The 15,067-nt window shown below is 44.8% G+C and overlaps 1 protein-coding gene across 3 annotated transcripts in view; it reads left to right on the top strand.

The window, feature by feature from the left end:
• sh3d21 (SH3 domain containing 21) overlaps positions 1–15,067 on the top strand; it is a 32,914-nt gene that overhangs the window by 628 nt on the left and 17,219 nt on the right. For all 3 annotated transcript variants that reach the window (XM_007906771.2, XM_042345505.1, XM_042345504.1), the window contains exons 2-4: positions 1,386–1,546; positions 6,734–6,794; positions 14,061–14,176. In XM_007906771.2, coding sequence (XP_007904962.1) covers positions 1,386–1,546; positions 6,734–6,794; positions 14,061–14,176 — 338 coding nt within the window. The remainder of the gene's footprint in view (positions 1–1,385; positions 1,547–6,733; positions 6,795–14,060; positions 14,177–15,067) is intronic.

Here is a 15,067-nt window from a genome sequence, read left to right as displayed (position 1 = left end):
TCTTTTTACACTTGCCATGCAGCTGTGTGTTTCTTCAAATGGGCTCAGCCCTGGAATCCTCAGGAACTCTGGTGCCTGAGACACTTTGCTTCTTCACCCTCGGTCTGAGCAGTGCCTCTTAGTCTCACACCCTGAATCTGGGCCAGTCTGTCAGTCACCCTCAGTCTGGCCAGGCCATTGCTGAACTCCTTGGCTGGTGGGTTCTGATCAATAATTAATGTCGTAGAATATTGTTAAGATGGTACAATAATAATCGTTGAATTGGGCCAAGTTGACACTCAAAGAATTGAAATCCTGTGTGATTAACATTTCCAAGGCTTGTGACGCTAGATTTAAACAGTGCCTGAGAGGTGCTTTGTGGTGCTCTGTAACAATCTGCTGGTGTATTTAATAATAGTAGTAATAATAATAAACCTTGCATTTGATATAGCAGCTTATCATGTCTACGAGACGTCTCAAAGAGCTTCACAGAATATAAAGAAAATACTGTAAAGTGAATTGACTGTATATTTTGTGGGTGAATCGTGGCAGCCAAATGCGCACAGCAGTGTCCCACAAACAGTCGTGGATTTAGTGACCAAATTATTATTACTATTTTGAAGGGATTATTATCCCTGGAATTGATTAACCTCCAAGTTCCTACATACTGCTAGGTAAACAGGGGTGTGGAGTAAGTAAACTTGCCCAACATTTCTCCCTGCCCGGGAATCAAACCTAAGTCCTCTCGCTTGCGAGCCGAGGGCTCTAACCACTTTGTTACAAGTTTAACTTGTAGTTTGTACATTTGCTCAGTTAGTTATAACGTGGCCCCTGGGGCAGAAGGCTATGGGTTGCAGTGCTGCTTGAGCTCACAGTGCTGATGGAATGCCCCTTTGTGAGATATGTCATCTTTTCTGATCAGACATTAAACTGAAGTTCCCATCTGGTCGATAAGGTGGACGTTGAAGAGCCCACCTTGAAGCTCTCATCAAATTTAGACAAATTCAATCTCCCCAGCAACGGGGACAGCTATCCAAATTGGAAAGCCTGATTATCTCCTTGGATTACCAACAATAGCCAAAAAAATACAGCCATCAAAGATGAGTCATGTGTTTGACTGGCCTCCACACTGGAGCAGCTTCTGTTAAGCATGACACCTCAGTTACCCTGTTGTGGAGGAATGTGTTTAATAATAATGATCCTTACATTTGATATAGCGCCTGATCACGTCTTCAAGACGTCGCAAAGTGCTTCACAGAATACACTGCAAAGTGAAAATCTGCATATTTTGTGGGTGAAACATTTAGTGCATGAACAGCTCTCTGCTATTTGTACATTGTGCAAGAGTCACCTTTTTCCTGCTGTCACAGGACTCGGCCATTTTGTTCATTTCTCTCTCTCCCTAGTGACCATCATTGTTGTGAATGACTTTGAGACCCAGAAGACAGGTGAATTGAACCTTCGCGTTGGGGAAGTGATAACAAATGCAAGGCAAACGGATCAGGAAGGCTGGTGGTACGGTGAGCTGGACGGCAAATGGGGACGATTCCCCTCCAAGTTCATCAAGGTGAGTGAAGTGAGGCCAGACCCTCTGTGGCTAATGGGGTCAAGTCACGTCCCGCTCACACTGACCCCAGGGAACCCAAATCCAGCTGTTGGGTTTGAATTAGCTAAATAGCGTAGTGTGAAACCCAATGACCTGCGAGACATCCATCCAATTCGCAAATGAGTCTGATTCCTTCTAAAATTATTATAATAATCATCGTTATATTTGATACAGAGCATTTTCACATCTGCGAGACGTCTCCAAGCGCTTCACAGGATAGCACTGTAAAGTGAAGTGACTGTATTTTCCGGGTGAAAGCGGCACAAGAATGTCCCACAAATAGCTGTGGACTGAGCGACCAATTTTATTGAGTGGATTGTTGGCTTGGAACCTGGGAGAGAGAAACTTCATTCTCTTTTTGAATATTGAGATGGGATCTTTAAAGTCCACCCGAACAGGTGAGACCTCAGTTTAATGTCTCATACAGAGGACCACACCTCCAACAATGAACCCCCAACTCCCGCCCCCTCCCAGGCTCAGAACCATACCCTGCAGTGTTCTTACTCCCTGAGACATTTAGGCAAAATCTCTCATTTATTCATCTTTATGTGGCAATATAATATAATAATCCTCGCATTTGATATAGCGCCTCATCACGTTTTCGAGACATCTCAAAGCGCTTCACAGGATACACTGCAAAGTGAATTGACTGTATACTTTATGGGAGAAACTTGGCAGCCAACTGAGCACAGCAGCGTCCCACAAACAGTCATGGATTGAGCAATCAAATTATTATATTTTTAAATTTATTTTTGAAGGGATTATTACCCCTAGAAAAGCGATCCACCAATCGACTACCAACCAGGTTCCTACTAACTGCTAGGTAAACAGAGACGTGTGGAGTGAGGAAACTTGACCAACATTTTGCCCAGTCTTATACAATACTGTGTAAGAAACAGCAATGCACACTGCACAGAGAGACAGTAAATGTATAGGTGTGATGGCAGGACAGTGAGTTACAGGGCGAGAGCAACTCACAATTGTGGTTGTCGTTGCTCTTAATTATAGTGAAACTATTGCAACCACAGAGTAATGCACCAGACAACAAACAAGGTTGTTTATCACACAGGAAAATATATCAACAACAAAATTACATTTCTTTAGTGCCTTTCAGGATCTGAGTGGGAAGAATCCTTGCCCCCAGTGACTGGTCTTGTCCCTCCAAGTCCTATTGATGAGCCAGGCTGGAGTACTACCTACACCGCCTGGCTTCACAGGATAACACTGGAGGACGCTGGAAGGACATCAAGCACTTCACAAAGACCTGCCCTGTAGCTCAATGGTTAGAGCACTCGCTTTGCAAGCGAGAGACCTGAGTTCAATTCCAGGCAGAGGGCGAAACCTTGGGCAAGTTTCCTTACTCCACACACCTAATAATAATCCCTCCAAAACCAAAAACAATAATAAATTTCAATCTACGACTGTTTGTGGGACATTGTTGTGCGCAATTGGCTGCCGCGTTCGCCCATAAATATACAGTCAATTCACTTTACAGTGTGTTCTGTGAAGTGCTTTGGGACGTCCTCCCGACGTGAAAAGCGCTATATCAAATGCAAGGAAAAAAAAAGACAGAGTGGGAGACTGAGCAGTATATCCCACCTGAGCAGGAAGAGTAGCCAGATGGTGACCAAAAGCACAGGCAAAGATTTACTTTTAGACAGTTTCTGAAAACAGAAATGACAAATAACCAACTAGTGACTTTCCTCTTTGGGCGGGGAGATAAGTGAGGCTTCTTTGGAGGTGAACTGGCCTCAAGGTGACAGGCTTAGCCAAGGAATGTCAGAATCAAGTCAGCCCTCCGTGGCAGTCTCTGTAGTCGAGTTTGTGAGCCAGGCGGTGTAGGTAGTACTCCAGCCTGGCTCATCAATAGGACTTGGAGGGACAGACCAGTCACTGGGGGCAAGGATTCTTCCTACTCAGATCCTGTTAATGCTGCAAGCGAATGACAGAGTGGTCCTGGCTGGACAAGCAGCAGGAAGACAAGCTTGCCAGGCCACAATATCAATGGCTAGCTGAGTGGTTTAGCTGGTTAGACTCCTATTTCACCCACAAAATATACAATCAATTCACTTTACAGTATATTCTGTGAAGCTCTTTGAGACGTTTAGAAGATGTGATAAGGTGCTATATCAAATGCAATTATTATTACTATTATCATACACTTTGGAATTCACGAGATTTACTCTATCTTTATTCTACCTAATAGTCATAGACAACAACAACAAGATTACATTTGTATAGCACCTTTCATGTTGGGAGGATGTCCCAAGGCACTGGACAGTGTACAGCATTTCAGACCCGAGCTGGGGTCGGGGGGGGGAGAAGGGAGGGGAGGGGAAGAAAGAGTCTGACACATGAAGAAACCTGTCACAAGTATGCAAGCCAGGTGGAGTTCCATGCATCCACCTACACATGGAAATTCTCATATATTAAAATGCAATGCATACTCTCTCCCTCGAGGTCATAAAAACATAAGAACAGGAGTAGCCCATTCGGGCTAAGGCGATATTAGGGACAAAACAAAATCTCGAGATTGCAAACAGACTAAATGATTAAATACTGCTCTTCTGAAATCTGTGCCAAATTAGCTTTGATGTGTGTGTGCCCACACCCACTAGTTGCTGTGTGGAGGCTGCCAGGAGTAATTTCACACACAGTAAGTTTACAGGGACGACCCAACCCTCCAGGGAGATACAGCATTTGATGTTAAATGAGCATTTTGGTTCTAACCCATCCTGTACCTGTCCTGGGAACACTGCTCCCTCAATACTCCTGCACAGTCGCTCAGGGCTAATCTGCATCCTGGAAGGAGCAGGTCAGGTGCTGTGAATTAGCACTAAATGACCATGGATTAACACTGACAGCGACGGTGGATTAAATAAATAATAACACTTGCATTTGGTATAGCTCCTTCTCATGTCATCGAAGCATTCAAAGCACTTCACAGGATTTACTGTAGAGCATAGTGACTGTGTATATGTCAGGTGAACACGGCAGATAACATCCCACAAACAGTCACAAAGTAAATGACCAGTTTTATCTGTGGGATTAGTGGCCTGGACACTTGGAGAGAGAAACTCCCTTCTCTTTTCAAATAGTGTCATTGGATTTTTAACGTCCCCCTGAACAGGCAGATGAGATCTTGGATTAATGTTTCATCTGACAGACAGCACTTCCAACAATGCATTTTTGCTCAAAGCGGAACACAGATGGACATGAATGGGAAGGACAATTAGAGCTATGGTCACCCCGGAGTCTCTCTGGTTTCAGAGATCACACTGACACACAAGGCGGGTTAACTTCAAACGTCCATCCTCAAAATGATGCCTTATGACAGAAAATAGATACCTAGAATGTTCTTTGTATTGGCTGAAATAGATGGATCCATAACTCAATGCTGGAGATGTGGCCCTTTGCTGGATGCTGGTGAATTGGAGAGTTACAGTGATGGGTTAGATTCACAAACAGTTAAAGAAATACATGATCGTTAAACCTTGCTCTGTTTAAAGGATGTTCTGAAACCACTCCTGGCACACACAGCTTCTGAATGGTTGTGTTGTTGCAATCAGACAGAGAGAAAGAGACTGAGAAAATGAGAGAGAGAGCGAAAGAGCGACAGAGGCATTCTCTCTCTCTCTCTCTCTCTCTCTCAATCTCTAGTTCCCTCAGTCTCTCTCACAGTCTCACTCTCTCTCTCTCCCTCAGTATATCTCCCTCAGTCTCTCTCTCAATTTCTCTCTTTCAGTCTCTCTCTCTTTCTCTCTCAGTCTCTCTCTCGGAATCACTCCTGAACTAACACAACATGCCCAGCATTCCTGTCCCTCTGGGCAGGGCTGCTCTCAGGTTTGGACATGAACAGCTCACAGGTAGGAATGGGCTCGGTCTGCTCTTGTTAACAGATGAATAACTCATCCACTCACAGAGATCGGCTGTCTTTTCCTGGCCTTGTCAATCATACCACTTGATTGGGAGCCTAATCTGCCCTTTACACCGTTGCAGGCAGTGTAGTGGACAGGAGGATATTAAACAATGCTCTTGTGCTAGTGGTGGCTTGGAGTTTGTTTAACTACCTATAATAATATAATAATCCTCAAATTTGGTACAGCCTTTCACAATTGGAGAATGCCACAAAGCGCTTCACAGAATTCACTGTAAAGTGTAGTGATTGTGTATCTTGCGGGCGAATGCAGCAGCCAATTTGAACACAGCAATGTCCCACAAACAGCCAATGGACTGAGTGACCAGTTTTGTTTGGGGTATTGTTGGCCAGGACACCATGAGAAACTCCCTTCTCTTTTCGCACAGCGCCACGGGATTTTTAACGTCCTCCTGAACAGGCCGACAAGTGGAGCAAACCCCAGCACTCTGTTGGATTGTCAGTTTAGATTAAATGATTTATGTTGGTGCCTTGGAAGGATAGATTGCCTGATTCCTGTAGAAATGGAAACACAAACATGTATAGGAACGTGGGTGATTAGGAACAGGAGAAGCCATTTGGCTCATCGAGTCTCCTCTGCCACTTCCCAGCCCAAGTAGCACGAACCTGCTCTAATCCCATCCTGCCTGCATGCCATGTCCTTCAATATTTTACTCTTCAAATATCTAGTTCATCTATGAAATCTCAACTGATTTCTCATCTCTGGATTTTGGGGACAATGTGTCCCAAATCTTTACCAATCTCTGTGAGAAGAAATTTAACCCGACTTTGGTCCTCTCCCACTTTCACCCTAATTGTAAAGTCCTGTCCCATCACCAGGGGGAAACGTCACTTCAGTTTAGAATCGTAGAATCTTACAGAAGGAGGCTCTTTGTTCCTGTGCCGTCTCTTGGAAAGAGCTATTCAATTATTCCCACTCACTATTTCCCAATAGCCTTGCAATTTTTTTCCTTTTCAAGTAAATAACCAATTCCCTTTTGAAAGTTATTATTTGCATCTGCTTCCACCACCCATTCAGGCAGTGCATTCCAGATCGTGGTGTAAAACAAATTCTCATCTCCCTCTCAAGCCTTTAACGATCCTAAATACCTCGATCAAAACGGGAATCAAACCCACTCGAGTGGATCCCAGCGTCAGTTTGTTGAAGTATAACTTTGTTCACCTTCACCTCTGTACCCACAGTCTGACACTGAACCTGTCTATGTTTACAGGAGATTCCATCTCGTTTCCTCGGTGACACGAGCCAGACGCAGCCCCGGTCAGTGCGATCGAGTAAGTCCAGCTTTTACTCTGGGTTTGGGTTTGAGTGAGGACACTGAGAGCCTTCTTCTCACTGAGACAACTGTCAGACTTTCCCTAATTACCTTGAAGATCAGCGCTGAGAAACGTATCACCTCCCCCTTGTCAGCGATAGATTAGATACAGAGTAATAATAATAATCCTTGCATTTGATATAATAATAATAATAATAATCCTTGCATTTGGTATAGCGCTTTTCACGTCGGGAGGACGTCCCAAAGAGCTTCACAGAACACACTGTAAAGTGAATTGACTGTATATTTGTGGGCGAACACGGCAGCCAATTGCGCACAACAATGTCCCACAAACAGTCGTAGATTGAAAATGACCAATTTTTATTATTGTTTTTGGTTTTTTTTTGGAGGGATTATTATTAGGCTCTGTGTGGAGTAAGGAAACTTGCCCAAGGTTTCGCCCTCTGCCTGGAATTGAACTCAGGTCTCTCACTTGCAAAGCGAGTGCTCTAACCACTGAGCTACAGGACTCCCTCTGCACTGCCCCATTCAGCACTCAGGCACAACACGTGTTAGATCCACAATAAAGTTCTCTCTGTAAACTGGGTGTGAACTGGTAGAAAAAAGTGATCAATGGCACAAGGCTGGATTTTTAACACAGCGAAATCAAGTTGTGTGCATGTGCGTGACGTTATGCACCAAAGTAACCTCTGGCACATACAAAATTCAGAACAGGATTTTCCCCTCAGCAAAAAAAGTTAGTCTCATAAGATAAGTGTTAAAATATACGCCTGAAGATGAACGTAGTGCAATAAAATATAACTTTGATGCTCTTGTGTCCTCAAGGCAACATTATCTCTCAGCTTCTAAATATGGCAAGGCCTACGGTTTTTTGCTCCACATTTTGCCGCTGTCTTGGGATTGATACCAATATCATACTAATGGCTCCTAACCTTCCCAACTACCCAGGAAGCTGGAAAATCTAACAGCCGGTTTCTGCCCCAGTATTGCGTTAGCTCAGTGACCAAGTCCACCAATCTGCAATGGAACATTCCAAGGATTCGAAAAAAAATTGCGCGATTCCTGCAAGTTCGCAGATGCGGCCATTCTCTCTAACTGACCCTTCTCAGACACTGAGCTCCTGCCAGGAACCTCATTTGGATACGATATGACTTCACAGTAATCAGGAAAGGGAATGCAATCCTACCAGAGGTCTGGAGCTTCAGCCTGAGACACATCCAGGGACATGCAAGATCCACTATTTGCTAATCGTTTTACCAATTCTGCAAATGATCTTCTTACAATGGGAAGGAAAGCTGCCTTGAGCAGAACAGGATTGTGTTGTGTGTATCATCTTTCCTTTTAGACACATTCCACATTGTTCCATGCCAATGTATTTTGCCTCTTATTGTTAGCAAGGGGTGGCTGAGTCATGTGTGCACGGGACAAACCAGATTGACCACATTCTCTAAAATTCTGTGCATAAAGGTGCCTATTTATAGACACTCTGGATCTGGCTAAAAAGAATAACATTACTCTGAGGTCAAAATTGCTAAATTGTGGTATTTCTGAACACATTCCATTAAAAGATTAACAAATGCTATTAAACCCTCTCCACTGACTTGAGACAAACCAACTAAGACACTACCCCTGAGTGAAGGGCACTAGATAAATGTAATTTATTGTTGTTGTTGACTGAACAACTTGGTAATAGGTAAAAAAGGATTGATGGATATAATGCCCGGCAGTGATGAGTGGTGTCTCACCAGAGGTTCCAGCTTTTCACCCGATACACAGTACATAAATGATGTGGATACAAAAATATAAGGCAATGTTTGTCAGTTTTTACTGAAGGAAGACATAATGCTGGCAGGTGTTTTGAAATGGCAAAGAGAAATAGACAGATAAAGCGAGAGGTCGAAACGTTGGCAGAATGAGAAGGAATATAATTTTGAAGACAAGAATAGTGTATAGGAATAGGATCTAAAAGGGAAATGCCAACAACAACTCCAACAAATTACATTTGTACAGTGCCTTCCACATCAGGAGGACGTCCCAAGGCGCTGGACAGTCAGGGATCTACACCCGAGCTGGTGGTTGGGATCAGGAGGGGTGGAGGGTAGGGGTAGGAGGGTGACCAAAGGCATGTTCAAAGAGGAGGGTCTTGAGACGGGTTTCAAGGAAGGGAAATGAGCAAAGGAATCCTGCGCTCCAAGTCCAAAAATTGTTCAATTCTAATTCTTAGTTGCACAACATAATCATTGAGGCTTAGGGCCTTTTTATAAAACTGGACTTTATAATCGAGCAATCTGGAATATAAACAAAGAAGTGCCTCTCCAGTTAGATAGACAGTTGGCAAGATCAGATAGTGTGTCAGCTTGGATCAGTGGTAGCACTCTCGCCTCTGAGTCAGAAGTGAGTTAACGTTTCAAGTCGATGACCCTTCGTCAGAACTCTGTGACCAAAATATTGTAGGGACAAATATATTTGGATGTAACCTCGGAGTATAGGCTGCTGCATTGCTGGAGAAGTACTACTTGCTAGATGTCCTTTGGTTGAGATTCAGATGCCGTCTGTTCAGGTGGACCTTAAAGATTCTGTGATACAATTGGAAAGAAGAAGGGAATTCCTCCCTGTGCCCCAGTCAGCAATACTCCAGTTCCCTTCATGGCTCTTTATACAACATTTACATTGACACAGCGAGACCCCACACATAGCCATGAAGTGAACGTCCAATACATCTGGAAGCTTGTCGGCCAGAACACATAAAGAGAGTCCAATGTAGTTGGTGAGACCAATTTATTATTGTTTGTTTGGAGAGATTATTATTAGGCTCTGTGTGGAGTAAGGAAATTTGCCCAAGGTTTCTGCCTGGAGTTGAACCCAGGTGTCTCACTTGCAAAGCGAGTGCTCTAACCACTGAGCTACAGGACTCCCTCTGCACTGCCCCATTCAGCACTCAGGCACAACACGTGTTAGATCCACAATAAAGTTCTCTCTGTAAACTGGGTGTGAACTGATAGAAAAAAGTGATCAATGGCACAAGGCTGGATTTTTAACACAGCGAAATCAAGTTGTGTGCATGTGCGTGACGTTATGCACCAAAGTAACCTCTGGCACATACAAAATTCAGAACGGGATTTTCCCCTCAGCAAAAAAAGTTAGTCTCATAAGATAAGTGTTAAAATATACGCCTGAAGATGAACGCAGTGCAATAAAATATAACTTTGATGCTCTTGTGTCCTCAAGGCAACATTATCTCTCAGCTTCTAAATATGGCAAAGCCTACGGTTTTTTGCTCCACATTTTGCTGCTGTCTTGGGGTGACTTTAGTTGAAGTTCGTAATGCTTGATCATTATCACAAGGAGCTTGTTATAAAACACTACTAAATTCTATGTCCAAAACATACCTGACAGCAGTCTGGAGTCCGAGGTTTCTGCCATGTCCTGCCGTTGTTGGCATCTCTGTAGCTCTTCACAGTGAGAAGGATTGACGATGCAATGCCAATATGGTACCACTGTGTGGCACTGAAGCTTCTCCACATAGAATCATAAAACCCTGCGATTTTAAGAGCCTTTAATGATTTGAAGCACTCTCCTGCAGTAACTTTTTTTTAATTAGCGAGCATCAAGGTTTCACAACCAGCCATGAGGTGAATGATTAACCTGGGGATTATTGACCAGGAGACACGGGGAAACACCCTTCCGTTTTCCAATACTAATGTGAGATTTTTAACAAGCATGTGAACAACAGGCATCTCATCCGAAGGGCAGCACCTGTGCCAATGCAACGCTCCTACTTTTATAAGAATCTGTAAACTCAGTGACATTGGCAGAGAATTTCACATTTCACATTCTCTGTAAAGATATTTTTTTCTCTGACATCGCTTTTAATTCCTTCCGAGAGAAATTTGTGTGCTCTTTTTACTGACTCTCCCGGCTGGTGGAAATAACCCATCACTCTTTGCTGTATAATAATGATGTGTGTTTACATGGATCAGCAGTAGCTGGGGTTTCTGTCAACAAGTAGCAGGAAGCACTGTGCTCCAATGCCAGTGTTTGCCACAGAGGCATTAACCTGTTTATTTATTAATTAATGCCACAAGCAACAATCATCATCAATAATAATAATCCTCGTGTTTGATATAATGCCTTACCACATCTTCGAGACGTCTCAAAGTACTTCACAGGATATACTGTAAAGTGGAGTCACTGCGTATTTTGTGGGTGAAACGAAGCAGCCGTTTGCGCACGGCAGTGTCCCACAAACAGTCGTGGATTGAGTGACCAATTTATTATTTTTATTTATTTTGAAGGGATTATTACCCTGGAAAAGCGATCTGCCAATCGATTAAGAATCCATTAAGAACCGGGTTCCTACTTACTGCTAGGGGAACAGATAACAGATTTTGCCCACAAAAATATAGTCAATTCACTTTACGGTATGTCCTGTGATGCTCTTCGAGACGTCTCAACGACTTGATAAGGCGCTGTGTCAAATGCAAGGATAATTATTATTATAACTGAAAGGAGTCTGCTGCTTGTGTTAGTGAGAGCCGTTGCAAGAACCTTGGGGAATGTAAGATTGTACAAAGCTAGAAACCATCATCTGATCAGTCCCATTCGCTGAACCCCAGTTCTCTCTGTCTGATAACCCCACCGGCAACATAACCCATCCAATTTCCTCTTGAATTTCTGACATAATCTGCTTCCATGTGTGAAACAATCTGCAATGGCCAGAAGTACATCTGTGACCGCTGGGTGAGGACAGCAATGGACTTGCTGCGATACCTGTGTGTCAGCCTGGTGCTCTCGCCTCTGAGTTGGAAGGTTGTGGGTTCAAGCCCCATGCCGGGACTTGGAATCACATAGTCTAAGTTGACAACCTAATGCAGTGCTGGGGGTGTGCTGCGTTGTTGAAGGTGCCGTCCTTCGGATGAGACATTAAACCGAGCTCCCGTCTGCCTGTTCAGGTGCATGTTACAGATCCCATGCCACTATTCGAAAAGAGAAGGGAGCTTCTCCTGGTTTCCTGGCCAACAATCCCCCAAATAAAATTAGTCACTCACTCCATGGCTGTTTGTGGGGCACTGCTATGCACAAAATGGATGCCCAGAAAACACACCGTCAATCCACATTACCGTAAATCTTGTGAAGTCCATTGAGGCATCTTAACAACATGATAAGGCGCTATATCAAATGGAAGGATTACTTTACCTCATTCGCGCTCTCTCCCCCTCCACCACTCCCCTCTCCACAGCCACAGGGTGTGCGGATGCCCACAGGCTCGGCTCAGACATGCAGGAACTGACTGCAGCACATGATACAGGTACAGAGATGTTCTGTGGCACGGGATCTCAGGAAGGTTTACACCCCGCGCTGAGAGTTTGGGTCAAAAAAAAACTAGCCGCATGGTGTCTGACCCACCTCAGGAAGTGACACTTTGAAAATATCCTGTCTGGTCTCAATATTTGTGTTTTACTCGTGTTGTTTGACGGTGCTGAATACAGCAAGCGAGTGGGCGCTGGGCATGTGCTGCTGTTTTAGGAGACGGAGTGGGGGTCTGGCACCAGACAGCGAGGGTACTGTATCATCTCAACCTCACTCAGGCCTCACTCACTCACACACTCACTCACATACTCACACTCTCTTTAGCATCTAGTTACCAGCTAGAACCTTCTTTCAGCAGCTTGGGATGTCCTACCGACGTGAAAGACGCTATATAAATGTAATTTTCTTGTGGTTGTTGCTTTCATTCAAATGTTAAACATTTTGCAATGTTTTGCTGACAGTAAGAGGAGGAATCCTGCATTGGTTTAGCACCTTCACAGTAAAAGGTCACAGTCATTCCTATCACGTACACTGCTCTGTGAGAGTGTTCCAGGCTCTGTACACGTGATTGCATCTGTGGATGAGTTGGGCTCCATGTGTGTGTGTGTGAACTGGGCTGCCTGTGAGTGTGTAAGTCAGACTTTGTGTGAGTTTAAGTCAGGCTGTTTGTGAGTGAGTGTGAGTTGTGAGTGTGTAAGTTGAGCTTTGAGTATGAACCGGGCTGTGTGTGAGCGAGTGTGTGATTGTTTGTGTGAGTGGGTGTCGGGCTTTGTGTGTGAATGTGTGAGTCAGGCTGTGTGTGCGAGTTGGGATTTTNCTTTTTGGCCGAGTGTCTGACACAAACACGGAAACCCATCTCTGTGCTTAAGAATATCCAAACCAAACCGAGAATTCCACGCATCCCACCTACCCATGGAAATCCCAGAGATAGATTGATGGAATGGAATGCGCATTCTCATCCTGTTTACTTAATTCCAGAAAAATATTAGGCACAGTTTGGCAAGAGCCAAGGCTTGGAGACCCCAGAGTGTGCGTTGGGGTGACTGCTGGAGTCTAACCAGCTAAAACCACCTCGCTCGCCACTGATATTGCTCTCCAGCCAGCAAGGATCATCCTACTCATTAGGGCTTTGGCCTTGGTTAACAGGAACTGAGTGGAGAGAATTCCCTGCTCTCAGTCACCAGTCAGCCCTTCCAGGTCCTGCTGATAAGGCTGGCTGTGCTGCCATCAGCAGCGCCCTGGAATACTGTGGCCCAGTCTGGCTCAGGAACCGGCCGACCGAGACTGCCACAGAGGGTGGGCTTGATTTCAACATTCCGTTGCCAAACATGTCACCTTGGAGCAAGTTCAACTTCAAGCAGACCCCACTTACAGGACTCCACTTGTGAGTTGGGATGTATGTGCGAGTGTGTGTGTAAGACAGGCTGCGTGAGTTTGTGTGTGTGTCTGAGGTGCTGGAGGTGCATGAGACGTGCTATGTGTGTGAGTGGGAGTCAGTCTGTGTGTTTCCAATCTTCTCGCTGCTGCTCTATGAATTCTAACCTTTAACATCTAACAGGAAGTCACAGCAATGTGTTATAGAGAATTCACGGTTGAGTTTCATAACTTGGCTGAGCTGCACACCTGCACACCACAAACAGGCTCACGCTAGACACAGGCTCACACCAGACACACAGCCAGGAGATAGCTCAGCACCTACTTAGGAACTACTCTTTCTTGGTGATTTTTGGCAGCCTCACCATCACCCCATTCCCTCTTGGCTTCTCAGCAAATATTCTTCCCAAAACTTCACCCACTGCCAGGCTGATGGTCACAGCATCAAGACCAAGCAGCTCAGTCCTGTTTTTTTTGGTCAACCAGGGGTCTGACACATGCGGAAACCCATCTCCGTGTTTAAGAGTCTCCAAACCAAACTGAGAAAGTCTGACCTGGGGTCTGTTGTCTGTCTTTGCAGAGAACCGTGAGAAGAGGAGGCGGCAGCGCTGGTGTGAGGTGATCTTCTCCTACACGGCCGAAAGGCCTGACGAGCTGCAGCTCACCATGGGAGACATCATCGAGGTGTTGGGGGAGGTATGCCAGACACCCACAGGTCTGACTGTGCACAGGGCAATGCCAGTGTCAACTGTCCAATTGAGCCTACTGTCCAACCAAGCTGGACAATTTGAGCCCTTAGGCAGCTGACATGGCTGTATTGGTTTTGACGAAAGGTCAGCGACCTGAATCATTAACTCACTTTCTCCACTGATGCCTAATCTGCTGAGTGTTCCCAGCGACTTCTGTTTTTATTTATTGCTTCAATTGTGCCAGCCAGGCTCGATTGATAGGACTCACTCTCACCTTCAAGTCAGAAACCTTGTGGGTTCAAGCCCCGCGTCATGACTTTGAATTCATATAGTTTAGGGGGACACTAATGTAGTGCCAGAGGGTGATGTGCTGAATTGTTGATGGTTCTGTCTTTTGGATGAGATGTTAAACTGCCTGTTAAAGATCCCACCTCATTATACGAAAAAGAAGAGAATTTCTTTCCCCAAATGACCTGGCCAACAATCTCCCAAATAAAATTGGTCGCCTACAAAATACACAACGTCCCTTGCGACGTTGCATCACGTGCGCAGATTATTGATTTGTTACTGGGATCGCTGATTGCCAAAGTTTGAGAAAAGTCCAGAGAGCGAGGGTGAGATCTGTGGGAGCCTGGTTTAAGTCTGCAAGTGACTGGTCTATCCCTCCAAGTCCTGCCGATGAGCCAGGCTGGGCTGTGTTGTCATCAACAGTGCTCTGGAATGCTGCAGACCCGCCTGGCTCAGAAACATAAGAATTAGGAGCAGGAGTAGGCCATTCGGCCCCTCGAGCCTGCCCTGCCATTCAATATGATCATGGCTGATCTTCAGACCTAACTCTAATTACCTGTTCTATCCCCATATCCCCCAATCCCTCTATTTTTTTAAAATCTATCAGTCT

The sequence above is a fragment of the Callorhinchus milii genome, unplaced genomic scaffold, assembly GCF_018977255.1.
Source record: "Callorhinchus milii isolate IMCB2004 unplaced genomic scaffold, IMCB_Cmil_1.0 Scaffold55, whole genome shotgun sequence".
NCBI classification, from domain to species: domain Eukaryota; kingdom Metazoa; phylum Chordata; class Chondrichthyes; order Chimaeriformes; family Callorhinchidae; genus Callorhinchus; species Callorhinchus milii.
The sequence above is the reverse complement of the archived record's forward strand: the minus strand, read 5'-3'. Positions and strand labels throughout refer to the sequence as shown.